At 41.8% G+C, this 22,317-nt stretch overlaps 1 protein-coding gene across 1 annotated transcript in view; it reads right to left on the bottom strand.

Moving 5' to 3' along the window:
- LIFR (LIF receptor subunit alpha) overlaps positions 1-22,317 on the bottom strand; it is a 135,581-nt gene that overhangs the window by 53,881 nt on the left and 59,383 nt on the right. The window contains exon 2 of the mRNA XM_082264818.1: positions 8,456-8,606. Within this exon, the coding sequence (XP_082120944.1) occupies positions 8,456-8,531 (76 nt within the window). The 5' untranslated portion in view covers positions 8,532-8,606. The remainder of the gene's footprint in view (positions 1-8,455; positions 8,607-22,317) is intronic.

Consider the following 22,317-nt stretch of genomic DNA (forward strand, 5'->3'; position numbering starts at 1 on the left):
GAAAGAGACCTATATTATCACGAAAATAAATATAATAAAAAAAAAAAAATACACACTTTATATCAAGAGGGCACATGTCTGTATTACAGAACAACAACATAATATCTAAACTCCTGCTACTGAGCACTCTGACATAACCGAAAGCCTGGCTATCCAACATGGTCGGATCTCTGGCTATCAGGAGCATTGTGAATATCACTAGAAAATGAATGTAAATCAGACTGGTAGATATGCAATGAGAAGGGGTTTAACAAAAGAAAAGCCTGCATATGTAATGAGCAAATGGCCACCTCCATTTACATACAGTTTTAGGTGAAAAAAATATGGTCAGTTAAAGAATGTTTTTAAAAAAAAAAAAAAAGAAGTGGTTTATATTTATTTACATATAAAAGTGCATAATCAGAAAAAAATGAAATCTAATTTATATTTGTTACGTCCATCCTTTACCTTTAAAAATGTACTTTTAAATATAGTGTTTTAAAGGCACATAGTCGTTTTGAACGTCTTCGACAGCCTTTCTCAAATTTAACATGGAGGATCCCTTGAAATAAATTTCGGGTTCCAGGGAAACCCTACTAATATTGACTATATCTACAGTACATTAGTGTGATGGTCACTGGGTAAAATGCTCCTTAAAAAACTGTGGTCAGTGGAAAAACATTGTCTCCTATAGATACAGTATCTAAAAAGATGATTGGTGTCAGTGGTTACTCATCTGAGAGTCCGAAACCTCTCATTGCTCAAGGAAACCCTAACAACCTCTGGAGGAACTCCGGTTGAGCAAGGCTGATCTAGGAGAACTAAAACGCACTTCTTTTGTGGATTAACACTCAGTTCACAGTGGTGCAATGCGGGAACCACAGCAATTCCTATGCGGGTTCCCGCACCACGTCAGAATCACAGGAAGCTCTGCACTCCGCGAACCGCTGTGGGTGTCAATATACAGTTAATGACACCCCCAAATTAGTTTGCAGAACACAGTACAAACCATGGAATCGGATCTCATTGGTCTGAACACCCATGTGATCTGATTCTAGTGCAGACAAAAAAAGGGTCCTGCATCATTTTGGTGCGAATGTGATGCGATTTCAGCCATACAAGTGTATGGCTGAATTTGCACCGCACAGACATAGCAGGTGATGTGCACAGGCATGCGGTGCGACTCACATGTGGTCTCTGCATCAGTGTGAACCCAGCCTGTGTCTGTCTTGGTTGCTTCTCTCCTTTCATGTAATCCCAGGCAGATCCAATGATGTTGATCATGTTCTTTTTGCTGAATATAGTTCTTTATGACGTTGGCTGTATGTTTGGGGTCATTGACCTGCTGAAGATTTAGAGCCGGTTCACACTAAGGCGACACGACTCCTTACTACTTCGGGGGCGACTTGTGCATTCCCATGCCCCACGACTTCGGAGCGACTTGCAGGGACTTCACATAATGGAAGTCTATGCAAGTCGCTCCGAAGTAGTACAGGACCCTTTTTCTAAGTCGGAGCGACTTGTGTCGCTCCTATTAGAACGGGTCCTGTAGCGGTCAATGGACCGCGAGGGAGCGCGACTTGTCAGGCTGACAAGTCGCGCTAGTGTGGACCGGCTCTTAATCTGGGACCAATTAAATACCTTCCGTACTTTGTTGCAAGATAGAAAAGTATCCACCTGGAGACCATTCATTCTGACCAAATCCCCAAAACAATTTGTATTAAAGCACACCTACAAAGGAACCTCAACCAGGTTTCCCTGCAGTTACTCATTATTACTCATGTACAGCTTTTTAGACCTTTGGAGAACAAACTTCTTTTTTTACAGCCAGATATTTAAATTTTGAGCTCACTAGTCCACAGCCCCTGCTTACATTTTTTTGCACACCAGTTTCTGTGTTTTCATGCATTGGCAAGTTGCTTGGTCTTGTTACCAATTCAGAGTTGTGTTTTTTCTTCAATGAACACCACTTTTGACCAGACTTTTCTGGGCGATGGGTGGGTGTATCAGGTCCTACTGATTTTTGCCAAGTCTGAGCTGATAATGCCAACGGACATCTTCTGGTTGCGAAGGGAAGTCATCAGCTTGATGGGATATATTTCACCTGATATCATGGGTATCCGCAGGTAGGGGCAAGGGGGGGCAAATGCCCCCCCTTGGAATCTCAACTTCCCCTTTTAAGTGGTTGTTAAGCCACTTTATACCATCCTGTCTGTTCTGTTTAATAATCATGTGTGCCTGTCTTTTAAAAAAATGCTGTTCTTTACCAGTTTTCAGAGGGCCGAGCGCCGCTCACGTGACCCGTCGGCTCTCTCCTCTCTCCGGCTGACAGCTGCCTGCAGCGGGCGGGGTCAAGGATTACTCACTGATGTCAGTTGGGAGGGGAGGAGGAGGGGGAAGAGGAGAGGAGGTGAGAGGTGGAGGGGAAGAGGAGAGGAGGTGAGAGGTGGCGGGTCACATGAGCGGCGAGTGGCACTCTATACTTGTAAAGAATGGCTTATTTTTAAACAGAAAAAAAACAGACACAGGGGCACACAGGATTATTAAACAGACTGTAGACAGGATATGAAACTTTAAATGAAACTACAGCAGCAGGAGAGGAGGGGGGTGGGCACGGACACAGGAGCAGACAGGCAGGGAATGAGAGGGGGGGGAGAGAGGTCAGAGGAGGACAGGAGGGCTTCGAATGATAGAGGCACGTAAACTGACCACGGTGTCAGGGCTCAGCAGCCATGGTACACCGTGGTCAGTTTACAGAGGGGAGGACATAGCCAGGCAGGATCAGCCAGGTATTTTAGGTGATACAAGGGGCCAAATTACACAGCAAAGCACTGTGCTGTATAACATGCTTTAAGGAAATATACTCAAAATAAGTATAATGACTAAGCACCTCCCCTTCATGACATCTTTGAAAAGGGGCGGAGCATGGGTGACCTTAAAATGATGCCCCCCCCCTGAAAAAAGTTCTGCGGACGCCCATGCCTGATATATTTTTTATTTTACCTGTGTATTTAGCTAATTGCCTGGAGTTCAGCTTCATGAAACAAGATATTTAAACATTCGAACGTCCAAAGACACTGTACTACTGTAAGTAAAGCTGGCAACAAGATGGATTTTTTTTTTGATCAGCCAGCTGATCAAAAAACAAAATAGAAAATGGATTTCCTCATCCCCAAAGCCAAAGGTGGATAACAGAATCCTCCCACCTGTGCTGCTTAATTCTGACAGTGGGACAGCTGATATGCTCCATTCGCTGACTGAGTGGAAATTTTTCAACATTCCCATTCAAGAGAAGATTTGGTTAGATCAACTTCTCTCTAGCTGGAATGGCCATAGATGGATCAAAATTTGGCCAGTCCCTGCTAAATAGGATGCATTTTGATCCATCTATAACCAGCTTAAAGAATATGTTCTCTTCATGCCATAGAAAAAGTCGACAATCTGGTCCTCATATACAGTTTATTAGGGCGAAAATCTAGCCCTGACATAGACCCTAATGCGCTTCGGCCAGTGAGGCCTTACTTCTAGATCTCCTCTTCATGACCTTAGATAGAAGTAACAATCTGGCTGAGGATAAAACACTGGCCTAATACATAAAAAGAGAGAATTACTGTTCGGTAGCATAGCTTTAATGGGCTACTATTTTAATGCGTATACTCAACTAGGACTCGTTGAGATTGTTTGGAATATCTTGTATTAAATGGTAAAAAGCAACAAATTTGAAGGTTCAGCACAATGTCAAGGCAATTACTGTTTTGGGATAAGTTTGTATATTTTCTCAGATGGTGAAAGTTTATACACAAAATAATCTGCGCTATATGAGATAAAAATAGGTCCATGTAAAATAAACCAAGCATGGCCCTTATTAGCGAGCGTGTACACAAGAGCTGGAAAGCAGGGATAATACTAAATTCCAGAAAAACAAATAAAATATGTTGTGGTCATAGAAATATTTTATATGGGAAGTTACACATCTAGGGCACCGATTCATTGATGGACAATGTTTTGAGTGACAATTAGGAGTTATGGTGCTTGAAAATGTACGTTTTAGATATGTTCATATAACATTAACAAAAAATACAACAGGTATTAAGTGCAGATACCTATTACCTGCAATCCCCATCCTACAGCCATGGCAAAATGACAGGCCCTTCTAAACAGGAAAAGCTCCTTCCTTGTAGTGTTAAAGTTTGCTGTCTCCTTCCAGCTTCCTTTTGGCCTGATGACAATGACTTGGCTTTTGTACATAGCAGAGGGGGTTGCAGTATTTATTAGCACTCTGAACACCTGAGAAATATCATACTATTGTCAAAAATTCTATGCTAGAACATTTTCTGTATCCTAGCAAGGGCTAGGAGACACATTATAGGGGGAAGGGGGTTGACAGAGAGGAGATGGAGAGAAGGGGGGAAGGTAGGGGAGCCGAGGCGGAGAAAGCTAGAGGATAAGCTAAAGTAGCCATTCTCAACCAGTCAATTCCTAGGGTTCCATTGAACTGTGGTCAATTGACCTCCCATCTGATGGTGCCTGCATAGTTCCAAGTCCAATGCCACTTTGGAGGAGCCAGCAGCATGGACACCAATGATCTTGGTAGTTGTTAGGAGGGTGGCATACTAACCACCGCTCTAAGAGGCGCTTTCCTCCCTTACCACCAACGTAAGGGACATTCCTTCCACTGACTCTGATGACTTCATTTTATCTGAGGTTTCCGGAGACCTAAAAATGATTTCAAATTTAGGCATCGAATTTCTCTCCCCCGCTATACGTACCTGACCCCCCCCCCCCTCATTCAATCCAGCGCTGTGCATATCTGCAGCTTTTTTCTCCTCTCAGTTCCATGTCTACATGGCTTTACTGGGGCACCAGGAGCCACTGGCCCACAGTGCTGTCAATCAAAGCTAGTGATAAGGAAGCGGGCAGAGTTCCGCTGTCTGTGCCAATAGACGCAGTAGAAGGGCTCGGGAGCGAGCACGCATGAGTGCCCCCATGGGCAGCGGCTTCCCGTGGGGGCACTGAACAGAGAGGAGGAGACAAGAGCGCCAGCTGGGGACCCAAGAAGAAGACATTCAGGGCTGCTCTGTGCAATTCCATTGCACAGAGCAGGTAAGTATAGAGTAAGTATAGAGGTGTAAGTATAAAGGATGTAAAATGATACTGGGGGATGGGGGTGGGAGAGAATAAATATATGGGATGGGGGTGGGAGAGAATAAATATATGGGATGAGGTCTGCATAGAGACACTCTTGAAACCCTCCACTTACAACTTGGACTTAACTTAGTTAATTAAATGGGACAATGAATATATAAATTCTACTGGGAGAAGAGGAGCCATCGGTAAAAATAGCCGATTACAGGGGAGCAAGAATCATAAAAAGTAAAATAAAAGGAAAATAATGGATAAAAAAAAAAAAAAAAAAGAGAGAATTGGGAGGAAAGAATAAGACAGACTATAGGAGACTTTAATTATCCACTGTAAATACTTCAACATTTACTGGTCCCTCAACAGGTTTTATGACTGACTTTCCTGATCTCAACATTTTGCATTTGTTTATTCGCAGATTTATGGCAGCCGTAATAATTCAAATGGACATAAGCTCAATGTCCTTTGAGAGCTGCCACTAATTAATGACTGAGAGGGAGGAAGCCAGCATACAGTGCCAGAAAACAGAAAAAACCAAACCCCTCCAGATACCTGGGTTCCTCTGAATCCTGGGCTGTGGTAACATATATATGTTAACATGTTCTGGCTGGCCTGCTATCTTCTTAAGTACGATCATAGCCTATTCAATAATTTTACAGGATTTGTTTACTTTTATCATGTGCCATTAAAATGAAGTTGTGCTTTCCTTATGGACGGCAAATCAAAGTGTTCAATTTAATGCTAGCCCCATCAGCAGAACCTACCTTCCTTTCGCTCCCCTACCACTAGCAACTAGGGATCGACTGATTATCGGCAAAGCCGATATATCGAGGGCCAATCTGCACTTTCCCCGATATATCGGAATCAGCCCCTGAGGTTACCGATATTGCCGATATTTCGGGAAAGTGCTGTACCGGAGTGATGCCGGCAGCTAGAGGCATCACCCCGATAAAGGCGTCCATAGCCGACGGTCGGCTGTCTTGTAATGACAACCGATGCGGCTGTCATTACAAGGAGCGGGAGGGGACATCCCCCCCCTCCCGCCACCTTCTGCGGCTGGCCTGGGTCTCCTGTCCCACTGGGAGACCCGGGCATTATACCTGCACGGCCACCAAAGACCCAATCAAAGCTGCATTCGGCTCTGATCGGGTCTCCACGTAAAAACTCGGAAGTGGTGTCATGACATTACTTCCGGGTACTCTGCACCAAATTAAAAAAAATGACAGCATTCAAAACAGCCAAACTTGGCGTTTTTAATGCTTTTAAGTGCAGAGGAGGGGTTTGGGGTCTTTTAGACTCCCAGATGCCTCCACAAGAGTACCTGTAAAAAAAAAAAAAAAAACTTTTTTTTTTAAATGTCCGAAAATAAATCGTCAGATACCGATATGCGATGACCAAAATATTGGTATCGGTATCAGCAATAAAAAACGATATCGGTCGAGCACTACTAGCAACTACATGAAAGAGCAAGAGGGAATCTACAACGAGATGAGAAATGCTCACCTACAAAACAGCAATGATGTTAAATGTGAAGGTACTATGAAAAATTGAGGGTATATACAGTATAACAATACCTCAAAATGTTTACCGAGAAAGCACATCGCATGCAATGCTGCCCATCTCATATAGCCCATCCACACTTTGTGCAGGGACTGGCATTTTCTGCACTTGATAAATACCAGCCACCGAAGGAAAACAAAAGAATAGTACCAGAAAGTGACTGTGTGTTGAGGTAATGGTGTTAGGCGTGGCGGCAGTCTAATGCCGGACACATAAGTGGCAATCTGAGAGAGCGATCAAAATTTCAATTCCATATTTTGCCAAAATTGCTAAACAATTGAAGACATAAAATGGTGGTTTTCACATGAAAAAATAATTATAACAAAATTAAGGTTTTCTCCTGCTCGATTTTGCTTTAATTTAATTTAATATTTTGATCAACTATTATAAAGCTGCAAATTGGTTGCCCATTTTCGACTTCACAATCGACTGAATTCTGATGGCCGTGATAAAATCACTTAGCTTCTGGCGATTACATGCAATTGTATTTGCGATTCCTCCTGGTTCTACAGTGGCAACATTGAGTAAAAAGTGACACGTGTATGGCCAGCTTAACCTCTTGGCGCCGAGCAACCACTCGGTGGCTGGGCCTTGGCGCCCGCACATTTGGGTGTATTAGCGTCAACAGTGCTGTGCCAAGAGCGCAAGCCTTGCATGCTCCTGGCACAGTGACGGGCGGCTCACGTAAAGTTCCTGATTGCAAAAGGTTTTGAACTTTTCCGATCATGTGACCGCCGAGACAACCATTCACGGCGGTCACATGGCCATAAGCATCCACCCGGCATTGCAAACCCCTTAAAGGGCCAGCAGCAGCCAACGCCAAGGGGTTAAAGCCTGGTATACATTATTTGATTTTTTTTTGTTTAAACCAGCGGGCTCTAATTGGAGCCGCTTATACAATTATGCGAAGTTAGTATAGCGATCTACCCCGCAGAGCTATTGTGTTCTGATGGGGGGGGGGGGGGCTCTCCGATCGGCTCTCTCCGCCACTGGCGGAGATCACTGGTAGGGAGTCGGTCGGCTGATGGTTTTCCAGTACACATGCAAAACGGCCAGCTTCTGTCGGAAAGCCCGACATACACACGGCGCGAATGTCGGCTGTTTTTTTTTTTTTGGCAAACTGGCAAATGTCTCCCAACGTTTTGCCCGTGTGTACCTGGCTTAAGGGTTGGCTGCCTCATTTACAACAATGCACTCCTCTTTTATTGGAGACATTTTAGCACAACATTTGCATAATTACAGAACGACAAGATCTATATTTACTACAAAAACTAGTTTTGAAAGCATGTATAGAAGTAAATGTCCCTGCAATAGAAAAGTGAAACTGTAAAAAAATGAAACAATTTAAACATGCAGGTTTTTTTTTTTTTAATTGCAGAACAAACATACCAAGTATTTTCGGCATTAAAGCTTTTTACCTGCCTGTCTGCACTATAAACTGAGCTGCGTACACGCACAGTGTACAATTTCGGCAATGCCAAGATTAATAAATGCCCTCACATGCACAGTCTGCCCAAGGAAAACTGGTATGGAATGCTGTTGTCCAAGGTGGCTCCATTGTTCCACCATCTACAGTGGAGACACCTCAAGGCCTAAAAAAGAAAACGAATGCAGCCACCACATGTAAGGATTGGTAAGTTTCAATATAATCAATGTTTGTTTATGGATTTCATACCGCTTTAACTCAAAATATGTGCTTTCTGAAAATAAACTACACTTTCTTTTAAATTACACTGGGCAAAACCTAGAGTGGTTAAGGCAAAGTACTGACACTCACCAGTGGCCTGGCTGCAGACATGGCTCAGCAAACAGACAACAGCAATCAAGCCGCACAGGCAAAGCTTATTCCGCATTCTCTGTTCCTTGTCTTCTGCCAGATCCTTCAGAGGTTATTTTAGCAGCTGCATCTCTTAATGAGCCGAACAAGCCTACAAGAAAATATGAAGGGTAATTAGATTGGTTCACTTACAGGAACTGCACCTGCTCATATTTAAGGGCACAGTAACCTCAACATTTGCTGTTCTCCGTTCTACCAACTGAATACACTTTTCTATTTACTGTCCACACCATTTATACACAAAAAGGCAACAATCAGAGATTTCCGTTGTAATTTTCGGTTTTAAAATTTTGATCAGGCAGCAAATAAACCACAATGCAGACTTTAACATACCTGCAATATTTTTATTTAATGCAATATTTTTATTTAACACAGCACACTACATCGTACGGTTCACATTCCTCTGTTGTATCACCTAAAAAAGATTGGTACTGCATCACACGGCAGTCAGTCAGTTTTGAGTTGCGTTAACATGCAGTAAAACTCCCTTTCTATTGTGTTTTACAGCAACACATGCAGATGTGAATTTGCCCTGAATACAGGGGGTTTGTTCTCTGGATCATTTACGTTTGAAATTCCTAATTACATCCCATCTCAGTTGAACAATTAGGAATGCTTTCTATTACCAGAAATCATCACCTGCACAGGTACACACAACTATTTCTGTGCACAAGGAGGCAGATCTGCAGCATGCTACAGTTTTGTCTTAAACACAGGATCAATGTAGGATGGCCTGCCATTCATGTAAATGGGGGAATCATTGGTGAAAATAAATGTATAGAACAGAAAACCAGATAATGTCTACAACTGAAACATAACTTCATCTTGTAGAAAGGAGTAGTCTACAATGCAAAAAATAAAAAATACATAAAAAAAAAAATACTGATTTAATCAATGATAATATGAAAGTTTGTGAACATAATGGGTGGGACTCAAAAGGCATCAAGACCATATCACAAAAATGTAAATGGAAAAAGTTTATTGCACGTAAGAATTAAAAACAGATACAACAATTATTGTGAAATTCTCTTGATGCCTTTAAATTCCCACCCATTATGTTCACAGATTTGCATTGGATTTAGGGATGTGGCATCCATAGAAAGTGCATACAGGCATACCCCACTTTTAAGTACACAATGGGACCAGAGCATGCATGTGAAACAAAAATGTACTTAAAGTGAAGCAATACGGTACCTTTTTTCACTTCTCAATGCATGTAAATACACTAAGCTCTATAGGAAATCTTGGTCAGCTTGACATGGCACTGCTCCCAAACCATAAGTGATAAGAACACCAAACTTGGGGAGCATGTTAAGAGGACCCAGGACTATGACATAGTAGATTACCTAGGAGAGCCACAAAATAGGATATGTTGTAGTCCTGGGTCTCCTCTCGGTGCTCCCTAAATTTGGTGTCCCTGTCGCTTATGGTTCGGGAGCAGTGCCTTGCCAAGCTGACCAAGATTTCCATAGACACCAATGTTAGACAAGGAGCAGTGCCACTCCCTAACATTGGTGTCTATGGGAAATTTTGGTCGGCTTGACATGGCACTGCTTCCTGTCTAACATTGGTGTCTATGGAAAATCTTGGTCAGACAGGGAGCATTGCCATGTCAAGCTAACCAAAATTTCCCATAGACGCCAATGTTAAAAACCGGGAGTAGTGCCATGCTGTGTCCGTACTCGTGGGTGTACATAAAGTGAGTGTACGTAAAATGGGGTATGCCTGTAGTTACTTTTTGCCTCACATGTGTGCGTAATCAATGATAATATTTGAAGCATGGATTTCAGATTTTTCTGAGGAGGTAAAGCTTTGCTTTTGTTTTTTTGATGGTTCCCTTTTCACCACTGGAAAGGGAACAGCTCCTTCTCTACACCTGTGTCCCAAATTGGCTGAATTTGGAATAAAATTTGCAGTAGCTTTTGCTGCGATGATCAGAAAATGAACAAAAGTTGGCCCTCCATGTTTCTTTTTATACATACTAAACCTAATAAAAGCTTTAATGTGTAGTGGACCCTTCTCATCTCTTAGAAATGCACAGCGATGATGCAAGTAATATCGATTTAAGACATAAAATCATTTGTATAAAGGATGCAAAGTATTTTATCGCTTTGGTAATTAAATATCTTAATGGGATATGGTGTCAAGACATTACAATGGGCGATTTAATCAATTTTTCACACGTAATAGCTAACCAAACAAAGCAGAGAATGTAGGGCTAGTTTGCAAGAATCAAGTCCAAAAAAACTGATAACCCACACTCCAAAAGACATATTGGTAGGCTAATTGACTCCTGTCTAAATTGACCCTAGTATGTGTATGTATGAATGGGAGTTAGAGACCTTAGATTGTAAGCTCCTTGCGAGCAGCGACTGTACAATATACTGTATATGTAAAGCACTGCATAAATTGATAGAGCTATACAAGTACCTGTATTAAATAAATACATTTTAGCTAACAGATCACTTGGTAGATGCTAACAAGAGCACCAAAAGCCCCCCCCCCCCCCCACCTGACAATTGCTCATGGAGTTTCTGGTTTTGTCTATCTCATGTGACCATGATGAGAATCCCACTTCCCTTGTTGGATTTTCTGTTAATTTTATGTTATACAGAATGCAATAGGAAGAGCTGGGATGCACAATACCGGGTGGGAACAACAGAATCCCCAGGAGGAAAGAAAGTCAACAGTTATAACTGGTAGATCAAAAACATATAGGAAGCCCATATCTATCTATCTATCTATCGATCTCTATATTATATATATATATATATATATATATATATATATATATATATATATATATATATATATATATACACATGCATACATACACAAACACGTTTTTGGATTGACTTGACCCTTCAATAAAATGGTAATCTGGATAATCTTGGTTCTTGGTCTTCTATAAAATGTTGGTAACGTCTCAAACATGATACAAATATACAAGCAAGGTTTATCGCTTTTCTCACAGAGATTTGATGCATTTGAAGATATCTGTATTACTCCCTTTTAAAAGGTCATGTTTGGTCTTGGTTTACTGTAGATGCTGATTACTTCTCAAAAGGTTATTAAAGGATTAGTCCATCCAAAAGAAACCCCCCCGAAACATCTTATGGACTCTATTAAAGTTTTCCTGGGTTTGCCCACCTGTTGTGGCCATGAGAGTCCCACCCTCTTGTTGGATTCGGCATTTCTTTTAGGTTATGAAGAATGCAGTAGGATGAGCTGGGACACCCAAAGGTGGGCAGAAACACCTAAATCTCCCAAGAGGAAAGGTGAAATATCCGAAGACATAAGGAGACAGGCCTAAAAAAAAAAACATCTAACTTTTGGATTGACTTACGCATTAAATGAGGGAATAATCTTTAATTAGTAATCAGCATCTACAAAAGCCCAACAAAAATTAGATTTTCAGATGGAGCAAACCCTCTTTTTCAGATGTGTAAAAAAATTATCCTTGCTTGCATATTTTGGCCGATCGCCATTTCTTCCAAAAATAAGTTGGAACTGAAGGTGCCCTGCAGTGACAAACATCCCATCACAACCTGAGAAGTTACGTTGATCGAAAGGTTTCGAAAGAGATCTTGTGGCAGTAATAGGGATGTAGAGGATTAGTTCCTAAAGGTTATGAGACGTGTCTACATTGTGTTATTCACAGCAGTTCGGGAAGTCACCTCATTCTTTCCCAGTACAAGGAATAGAGTGCCCGAGGCTTCCCCGACACAACCTGATTCATATCCTACACCGTATTACACCAACATGACAACAGGGACTCGTTAGTGAAACTGTTGTGAGAAAACTACAATACTTCTTCTTTCTGATCTCCCTTTAGATAATGCTAGTTAAAAAGAAAAAAGTTGAAATCATACAAGACCAAGAAAATGTAGTCAGCATGACAGTCTGGCAACTAATTATTTCTGAAAGATGTTCACTATGGCATTCTCCCTATTTTTCGGTTGCTTGCACAATGGCTCTATAACTAAAAAAGATGTGCACCTGGCTGTCCCAATCTCAAAACCATACAGTCAGACATGCCATGCTGTAACACTCTTTAACAATGATGCACTCCAGTGCTAGTGATTGATAGCAGCTGGAGCACAAGAGCTGAAGGAGCCACTGCTCTCTTGCACATCACTGATTGAGATCAGGCTTAGGTAATTATAAGGGGGAGCTGCATACAGAAGGTTATTTACCTTAATGCATAGAATACATAAAAGGTAAAAAACCTTCTGTCTTGAGAACCACTCTAAGGACGGCCATTAAAATGAACTGGCTGCCTTAACACAACACACTGTATCCTGCGTTTAGCACTGCAAAAATGTAAATGGGCCACAAGTGCAGTCCATTTGCAGGTTGCACAAAAAAAATAAAAGTCCAGATATATTGAGTATAGTGGTATATGGTAAATGCCTTATTGTGGAATTGCTTTTAATTGATCTCATCTAGCGGCAAGAGGAATCACTGCAGGGACAGAGATGGACTAAAGATGAATAGTGCAGCAAAAGCTTTTTTTATTTAACGCTTTGGAATTTATTAAAAAAAAAAAAAAAAAAAAAGTTCAGTTCTGCTTTAAAAAGAGCATTCATTTATAAACACAGTAATGAAAAAGTAAGTACACACCATGAAAATTGTTGAATTTAACATTTGACGAGGCAAACATTATTATTATTATTTTTATATAGGATTTACATAGCGCCGACAGTTTATGCAGCTCTTTACAACATGAGGGTAGACAGTACAAATACAATACACTTTAACACAGTAGGAATCAGAGGGCCCTGCTCGTTAGAGCTTACAATCTAAGAATTAGATATCTATGCAAATAGTGCCTGCTTTTAGATGATATCCTTAAACAAATGTCACATAAAATTGACATGTATTCATTCTCATAATCTACGTGAGAAAAAAAAAGCAGATCTGTCATATACCTCTCCAGTTCTCAATCTACACCTCCTGCATGGGTCAGTTGATTGTCTCCCATGGCTTCCAATATCATCTCTACACTGACGACACCTAAATCTCTCTCTCCACCCCCCCTAACTCCATCTGCCTCCTCCCGCATCACATATCAGCCTGGATGTCACATCACTTCCTCAAAATCAACCTATCCAAAACTGAGCGCATGATATTTCCTCCCCAACGTGCTTCTTCCCCTAATTTCTCTGTCACAATCAACAGCTCAACTATCAACCCGTCCCCCCCATGCCAAGGTTCTAGTTGTAATCCTGGACTCTGAACTATCCTTTCGGCCTCACATCCAATCGCGGCCCAAAGACTGCCATCTCAACCTCCACAACATCTCCAAGATGCACCGATCCTAACCAATGACAGCAAAAAGCTTCTATCCACTCCCTGGTCACCTCTCGTCTTGACTACTGCAACTCCCTCCTAATTGGCTTACCTTTAAATAAGCTATCCCCCCTTTAGTCCATCATAAATGCTGCTGCCAGGCTCATTCACCTTACAAACCGCTCAGCGTCTGCTACCCCTCTCTGCCAATCAACCAATGAATTAAATTCAAGATACTAACAATAACTTACAAAGCTATCCACAACCTGCCCCCCAGCTTCATCACTAACCTGATTTCAAAATACAAACCAAATCGATCTCTTCGCTCCTCCTAAGGCCTCCTGCTCTCTAGCCCCCTTGTCACCTCATCCCAAACTTGCCTCCAGGACTTCTCCTGAGCCTCTCCCATCCTCTGGAATGCTCTACCTCAATCTGTCTGACTATCTCTTACTTTGTTCACTTTCAGACAATCCCTGAAAAATCTTCAGGAAAGTCTATCTGGCCCCCACCTAACAACTTTACATTTATTTTCTCCATCAGCACACCCCCCCCCCCCCCAGTTATTACCTCTTGTATATCTTGACCCTCCCTTGACAATCCCTTAGATTGTAAGCTCTAATGAGCAGGGCTCTCTGACCCCCTACTGTATTAAAGTATATTGTAGTTGTACTGTCTACCCTCAAGTTGTAAAGCACTGCCTAAATGGTCGGCGCTATATAAATCCTGTAGAATAATAATAATATCAAAAGTACGTACACTCCCACATTTACCACAATTACAAATCCATGAATTTAAAATCCAGATCAGGTGCCAATGTGCCAATTATTAGAACATTCTTTGGGAGTATACAGGTAGGCTCTGTCTTATGTAAACCTCTGAGCTCTATGATCTGGTGTTTTCTGTTCTGATATTGTTGTGCTGTATCATCATGCCAAAATCAGATAAGCTCTTCAGGGACCTCAAAAAGAAAGCTGTAGATGCTGAGGAGTCTGGCAAGAGATCTAAAAAAGATTGCCAAATGATTTGAAATCAAGCATTCCAATGTAAGGAAAATAATTTACATTTGTCCAAGACTGGCCAGCCAAGCAAATCCAACCCGAAAGCTGACAGTTTGATGCTAAAGGAAGTCTCCAAGGTCCCCAAAATATTCAAGAGCTAACCCTTGCAACAGCTGTGGTCAAAGTGCATAGATCTACAATTAGAAAGAGACAAATTCAACCCGCATACGAGGCATATTAAGAAAAAGCATTTGCTGTCCAAAAAGAAAAATAAATAAATACATTTTCGAGCAAGAATACAGTTTGCAGTTATATATACAAAGGCCAGGCCTTCTGGAACAATGTGCTGAAGACTGATCAAAGTTAAAGTTGTTATTTCGCAATATAAATAGACATGTTTGCCGGATTCTGAAGATAGTTTTTCGTCAGAAGAACCTCGTAACAACTGTGAAAAGTTGTGATGGAAATACTGTATTTTCTGGTGTATACTTTTGAACCTCAAAAAAATCCCCCGAAAATGGGGGGTTGTCTTATACGCCGAGTATAATATCTCCAAGGTAACCTAAGTATAAGTATTACCGGTAGATGTAATCTCTCAAGACGCTGGCTGTGTGGGAATCCTGTACCGGTATACCGTATGTACTGTAGCTTCAGCTACATACAGTGTACCGCGCTGAGCCAATCAGGGAGAGCGTCAGAGCGATGTATTCTATTATTGAATGCAAAGCCTGCTCGGACTGGCGGAGTAACATCAGCCCGCCTCTCTGACTTTGCCAATCCGAGCAGGCTTTGCATTCAATAATAGAATACATCGCTCACTGTGATTGGCTCAGCGCGGTACACTGTATGTAGCCGGAGCTACGGTACATACGGTATACCGGTACAGGATTCCCGCACAGCCAGCGTCTTGAGATTACATCTACTGGTAATACTTATACTTAGGGTACCTTGGAGATATTATGAGAGATTACATGTATTACAGTACTAGGGTACCTTGGAAATCTGTAAGAAATTGGATGTTTTTCAATAGTGTTGCCTTGCTTCGGAAGGGGGGTAGTCTTATACGGCGAGTATAGCCCAAAACCTATGTTTTAACTTGAAAATTAGGGGGGGTCGTCTTATACGCCCAGTCGTCTTATACGCCGGAAAATACAGTAATATAGTTTGGAGTCATTTTGCTGCTTCAGGTCTTAGCAGCTCGCACTTATTGAGTCAACAATACATTATGCATCATATTTAGGTGTACTTGACGAAACTGTGGGGCCATGGATCCACAAGTTGAAGTTAAACTTGAAGGGAGACTTTACATGATAATGATCCAAAGCAAACCAGCAAATCCATCAAAGAATGGTTCAAAAAGAAATAAAGGATTATGGACACCCCTAGTCTAATGCCTGACTTATTTCCCATTGATATTTTGTAGGGGTGGATTTAAAAAAAGGCAGCTCATGCAAAGAATCCTTCAAACACCTTGCAATTGCAGGGATTTAGCATTGAGGACTGGTGAAAAATATCAGACACTTGCGGGAAGTTATACAAAAGTCTACAAGAAGTCAAGTCAGTTGTTCTATCGACTTTTCCAACGGTGTACTTACTTTTTCCCCAGCAAACATCTATTGATATTTTGTTAAATAAATGGATTGAACAGGCAATTTTTTTTCTTGTTTTCTTATTCAGTATATCACCTTTATCTGTAAGCATTGTTTGAATAAATATCTAATACTTGCCTTTTTCCAACAGGCTGAAAAAATAAACAATTTTTATGGGATGCATTTAATTTTTCCCATGATTGTAGATGGATAAATTGGGCCCAAAGAGGGACAACTTTGGACAAATGGAGGGATTTGGACATAAAAGTGATGTTATGTTTGGATGGTTTTCTGTTTGATTCTATTCTTATACAATAACATGTAATCGCAATTCTACAAAAGAAAACGTTGCTGGCAGTTCAAGGGCTTAGCAGGTGATTTGAAGCTGCAATCACTATCTGGAAAGGTTCCAGGTCTGAGTCACAATACTCCAGCAGACCTCATATGAGAGGAGCAGTTAAACTGTCACGGCTGAAGGACATTAAAGTTTTATTGACAGGCTGCCCGCTGTGATACAGGACAAAAAATTTGCCTTGCAGAAATTGCTTTGTGTACAAGTGGGACTTCATACTGTCCAGTTTTCTGAGACAGAATAGTGTGTGTGTACCAAATTGTTAGATGGGTAAAAACTAGAGATTGACCGATTATCGGCAACACCGATATATCAGGGTCCGATATGCACTTTCCCTGATATATCGGAATCAGCCCCTGAGGTTACCGATATTGCCGATATTTCGGAAAGTGCTTGTACTCGGAAAGTGCTTGTACCGGAGTGATGCCTGCAGCTAGAGGCATCACCCTGGTACCGGTGTCCATAGCCGACGGTCGGCTGTTTTTTAATGACAACCGATGCGGCTGAGAAGCTGTTCGGCTGTCATTACTAGGAGTGGGCGGCTCGCCCGGGGCTCCCGTTTTCGTTTAATGTGTATGCAGTACGTCCCCGAAAAATCAGATACGAAAGACCGAGCATGATCTGAAATTGCTGATGATCCAGAAATCTAGGAACAAATGTCCCAAAATAAAAAATTGGACGAGAAATTTCGTGAACATCATGCACTGTCAACTAAAAACCGTTATGACCTCTGAGCATGAGAGAGAAAAATCGGAGGATATTTCGTACGATTTTCGTCAAGTGTGTACGAGCCTTTAGAGTTGGTCTTCCAGTTTTGTTATCTATGAACTGGAGATAATTAACTAATTTTCCAATTTAGTGCAGTCATAGTTGCACTTTGTAAAAGTGGTGCTAAAAAGAACAATCTGAATCTGCCACATGTTTTGGTAACGCTAATGAAACCGGTGGCAGGGATCTAAGACAGGAGATTTTAAAGAGCCAAGCCACCAGAAAAGTGGTGCACATGGCTTATTGAACTCCCCTGATCATAATCACAAGTCAACGTGTTTCATTTCCACCACTTATTCAGGACAACTGTGATACATGATCGTGGTTATATACTATATTGTGGTGTTCAACGAAACCCTAGAAAGGGCATTAAAAGCAACTCCAATAAAGGCAATGATTTTAAATATTAGGATGTATTTTCTGACTGACCCTACAAACATACAAAATGTAACATGTAACAGATGGGCCTTCTGTCAAGGCTTCCAGATGGAAATGGAGACCTAGCCATGAGGCTAGTAGGAGCAGACTGATTGCCTACCAGCCCCCAGAAGGCTCTGAGGCTGAACTGCACAAGTGCAGACATTGGATCAAGAGGGATATAAACAATGATGCAGGTCTCAGAGTGAGATTTAGGTAAGTACAGAAATTTGGGTGGTTGGGAGGGATAAGACCTACTTAGAAGGTGGGGCAAAAGGGTAAGGAAACTTGGGAAAGTACCCTTTAGGACCCAACTCCTGGGTCAACCTACCCTCCTGGACAATCAAAGACTGGGGACATCTTGTGGCAAAAAATAATTACTATAGGGAACAGAGCAGGAAAGAAGGTGAGTTATGCAGCCAGAGCTACTTTTTTTTTTTTTTTTTAACTGCAGCTGTGGGACCATTTACTTACAAAAAATATTTGCCCAGAGTTGGGCAATAATGGACACAAATCAAATCCTCTGGCAGTTAGATGATAAAACATCTCCCAACAAAACCATATCTCAATTGTGTATTTAGCTGTGTGCCTGAAGTTTATCTGTGAATTGCCTCTGCACCCAGCAATGAGCAGCTGCAATTCAGGTTCCCAAGGGAAAGCAAGTTGAGGCAAGGGAAAACAGAAACATTGCTGTGCTGTGAACAAAGAGGAGATCCTGTTGTACAATGTCAGCTGTGACTACGGTGTGCAGTCTCCATCAGGTTACAGGTTAGTGAATAGAGCCTCAGGTGTCATCCCAGCCAACTCCATCTGCCACCTGTGTAATGCCAGGACAGTAGGCTGACAACGGTCTTATTTATAAAACACACAGGGTGAGCGCTGTTTACATAACACGATCGACCAGAGAACAGAAGGCGTTCTATCTACCAGTTCCAACAAACTAAGCCATTGAGGCGCCGTGCTTCATGTTCAGGTGCATACATACAGGTGCATCTCATACAGGTAGAATATCATCAAAAAGATTATGTTCGTAAAACAAAACTAAAAAAAATTGTGCTTTCTGAGAATTCTCTAAATAATGGCTGTGTAATATACTGTACGGGTGCATCTCATAAAATTAGAATATCATCAAAAAGTTAATTTATTTCAGTAATTCGATTCAAAAAGTGAAATTCCTATAATTTATTTAGATGAGTTACACACGGAGTGATATATGTCATGCATTTTTTTTCTTTAATTTTGATGATTATGACTTAGAGCTAGTGAAAACCCTAAATTTAGTATCTCGGTAAATTTCGGCTAAACCCTAAATTTAGTATCTCAGTAAATTTGAATATTACATAAGAGCAACAAAAAAAAAAAAAGGATTTTTGATACAGAAATGTTGGCTTACTAAAAAGTATGCCCATGTACAGTATAGTATGTACTCAATACTTGGTTGGGGCTCCTTTTGCATGAATTACTGCAGTGGCGTGACATGGAAGCGATCAGCCTGTGGCACTGCTGAGGTGTTATGGAAGCCCAGGTTTCTTTATTGGGCGGCCTTCAGCTCCTCTGCATTGTTGGGTCTGGTGTCTCTTATCTTTCTCTTGACAATACCCCACAGACTCTCTATGGGGTTTAGGTCAGGCGATGTTTGCTGGCCAATCAAGCACAGTGATAACATGATCATTAAACCAGGTATTGGTAGGTTTAGCAGTGTGGGCGGTGCCAAATCCTACTGGAAAATGTAATCAGCATCTCCATAAAAGCTGGTCATCAGAGGGAAGCATGAAGTGCTCTAGAATTTCCTGGTAGAGGGCTACGCTGACTTTGGACTTGATAAAACACAGTGGACCAACACCAGCAGATAAAATGGCTCCCCAAATCATCACTGACTGTGGAAACCTCACACTGGGCCTCATGCAACTTGGATTCTGTGCCTCTCCAGTCAGTGATGATTTAGGAAGCCATGTCATCTGTTGGTTTCGGTCCACTGTGTTTTATCAATTAAACTGATTAAATTGTAAACCCTTAAGATTTTTATCATTTACTGAGTATTTACTTTCAAGTTTTTTTCCTGGCTGGTGTCATGACCTTTGCCCCATACTTCCTGTTTCGGGGTGATTCCTTTCTCTTGCAGTGTTTTATGGAGCCACCCTTGCATGCAAGGAAAAGAGTTGTCTCCCTTTACGGTGTGCATAATCAAAAACTTGTAGTTCTGTAGCATAGGCACTCCTCTGCTCATCCCTTCCCCCAGCTAACACACTGTCTGGAGATTGCATGTCCCACTCTAAACTCTTCCTGTGAAGACTGGACATTCAGGGAAGCAGCGCTCAGAGAGCAAGAGCAAGCAGCAATAAAAAAAAAAAAAAAATGACTTGTCCTTTTATTGGTTGAACTAGATGGACTTTCTTCAACCAGACTAACTACGGTATGTAAAAGTTATAAACTGCAAGTGCTGAGCTAAGAGTTTTAACAAAATAGTTTACTAGGGAAAGTTTTACTAAAAGTGTTCCAAAACCCAGGACTCTGCAGTCACTATATCTCCCACAGTACACAGAACATGGAAATGCAATTATTTTAGTAAATATAAACTGATAAAATAACTTTTCTCATCAGCAGTATATAGCAGTCTGGTGACTTCTATCAGTGTCTTCTTAAAGCTTGTAGGAGAGTTTTCATTTCCCCCTGATTGTCCTATAAAGTTGCAGGACCCCTGACCCTCTTTCTGGACAGTGCTGATTGGCCCTGTGCTGATCACATGCACTCTCCCAAGAAAAAAAAAAAGCTCTCTAGCAAAGCACACCAAACCGAGCATGTGAAGCTTGTCCCATAGCCTCGGTTCTATCAGGAGATTGTTTGGGAACCTTGGAAGAAGGGGAGGATCAGAGACGACAGGGTCAAACAGTCTGTTTACACAATGCAGAGGATTAACCACTTAGGCTCCACAGTGAGTATAACAAACATGCTTTACTGCATATACAGACTGATTTTACTGTTGTGGGTTTAGGAATACGTTAAAGAGGTTGTAAACTCGTTTGAAAGTTTTTTTTTTTTTTTTTACAACCTGCAAGAGAAACGCATAATAAGCTAGTATGCATCGCATACTAGCTCATTATGAAATACTTACCTTACAACGAGCCCCCGCCGTGCCGCTCACTCACCTGTCTTCCGGGATCGCGGCATCCGGCCATCTGATTGGCCGAAGCCGCGGTGACGTCACTCCCGCGCACGTGCACGGGAGCCGACGGTCATGGCACGGGACTCTGAAGGAATGGCACGAGCGGCCGGTCCTTCAGAGCGCATGCGCCAGTGACGTCACTGGATGCATCGAAGGTAAATATCTCCTAAACGGTGCATGTTTAGGAGATATTTACAGTACCTATAGGTAAGCCTTATCATAGGCTTACCTATAGGTACAACTTGCCGAGGAGGGTTTACTTCCTCTTTAAGATCAGGTAAAAGAGAAAGTAAACTCTTCCTTTTTTTTACATTTTTCTTCCATGCAAGGTAAATGCATAAATGTGCTAGTATGCAATGCATATGTGACACTTACCTCCAAACTAAGTCCTCGTCGTCCCCGCTGGTGGCCGCATCCATCCTTAGCCGTCTTCCTTCCGGGTCTGCGGACTCCGGCTATGACACTGGCCAGGAGCTGTGTGACGTCACTCCCGCGTATGCACGCAGGAGCCGCCAGTCACGAACAGGGCCCTGAAGAAACGGCACGGGCGGCCGTTTCTTCAGAGCGCATGCGCCGATGATGTCATCGGCTGCATGAAATGTAAATATCTCCTAAACAGTGCAAGTTTAGGAGATATTTACAGTCCCTATAGGTAGGCCTTAATATAGGCTTACCTATAGGTAAAAGTAATCAGAGAGGGTTTACAACCTCTTTAAGTGTGAGCATGTATTAGGTGTTCTAGCATTATTTTAGGTTAGGTTTTCTGTTAAGGGTTCAGGCAGGTGTACAGCTAAAGTGTGTGTCTTGGCATAACTAAATCTGCATAGCATAAGGGGGGGTTGGGGCAACAACTATTGTTAAATTCCATTCCTAGGCAAGATACAATTTCCCTTCAACCCCAAAGACCACCCATACCCTTCTATCCTGGAACCTAAGGGGTTAATTCTCTGCATTGTGTAAAAAAGGCTGTTTGATCCTGTCTTTGATCATCCCCTTTTTCCACAGTCTGCAATATATCTCCTGATAGAACAGAGACTTGGGTCACTCTGCACATGCTCAGTTTGGTGCGTATTGCTAGAGTTCTTGGGAGTGTGCATGTGATTAGCACAGAGCCAATCAGCACTGTCCAGACAGATGGTCAGGAGTCCTGCCTAGGACAGTCAGAGTAGAATGAAAACTCCTCCTACAAGCTTTATCCAGACACTGATAGAAGTTACAAGAAT

Source organism: Pelophylax lessonae (assembly GCF_965119305.1).
Source record: "Pelophylax lessonae genome assembly, chromosome: 1".
Lineage (NCBI taxonomy): Eukaryota > Metazoa > Chordata > Amphibia > Anura > Ranidae > Pelophylax > Pelophylax lessonae.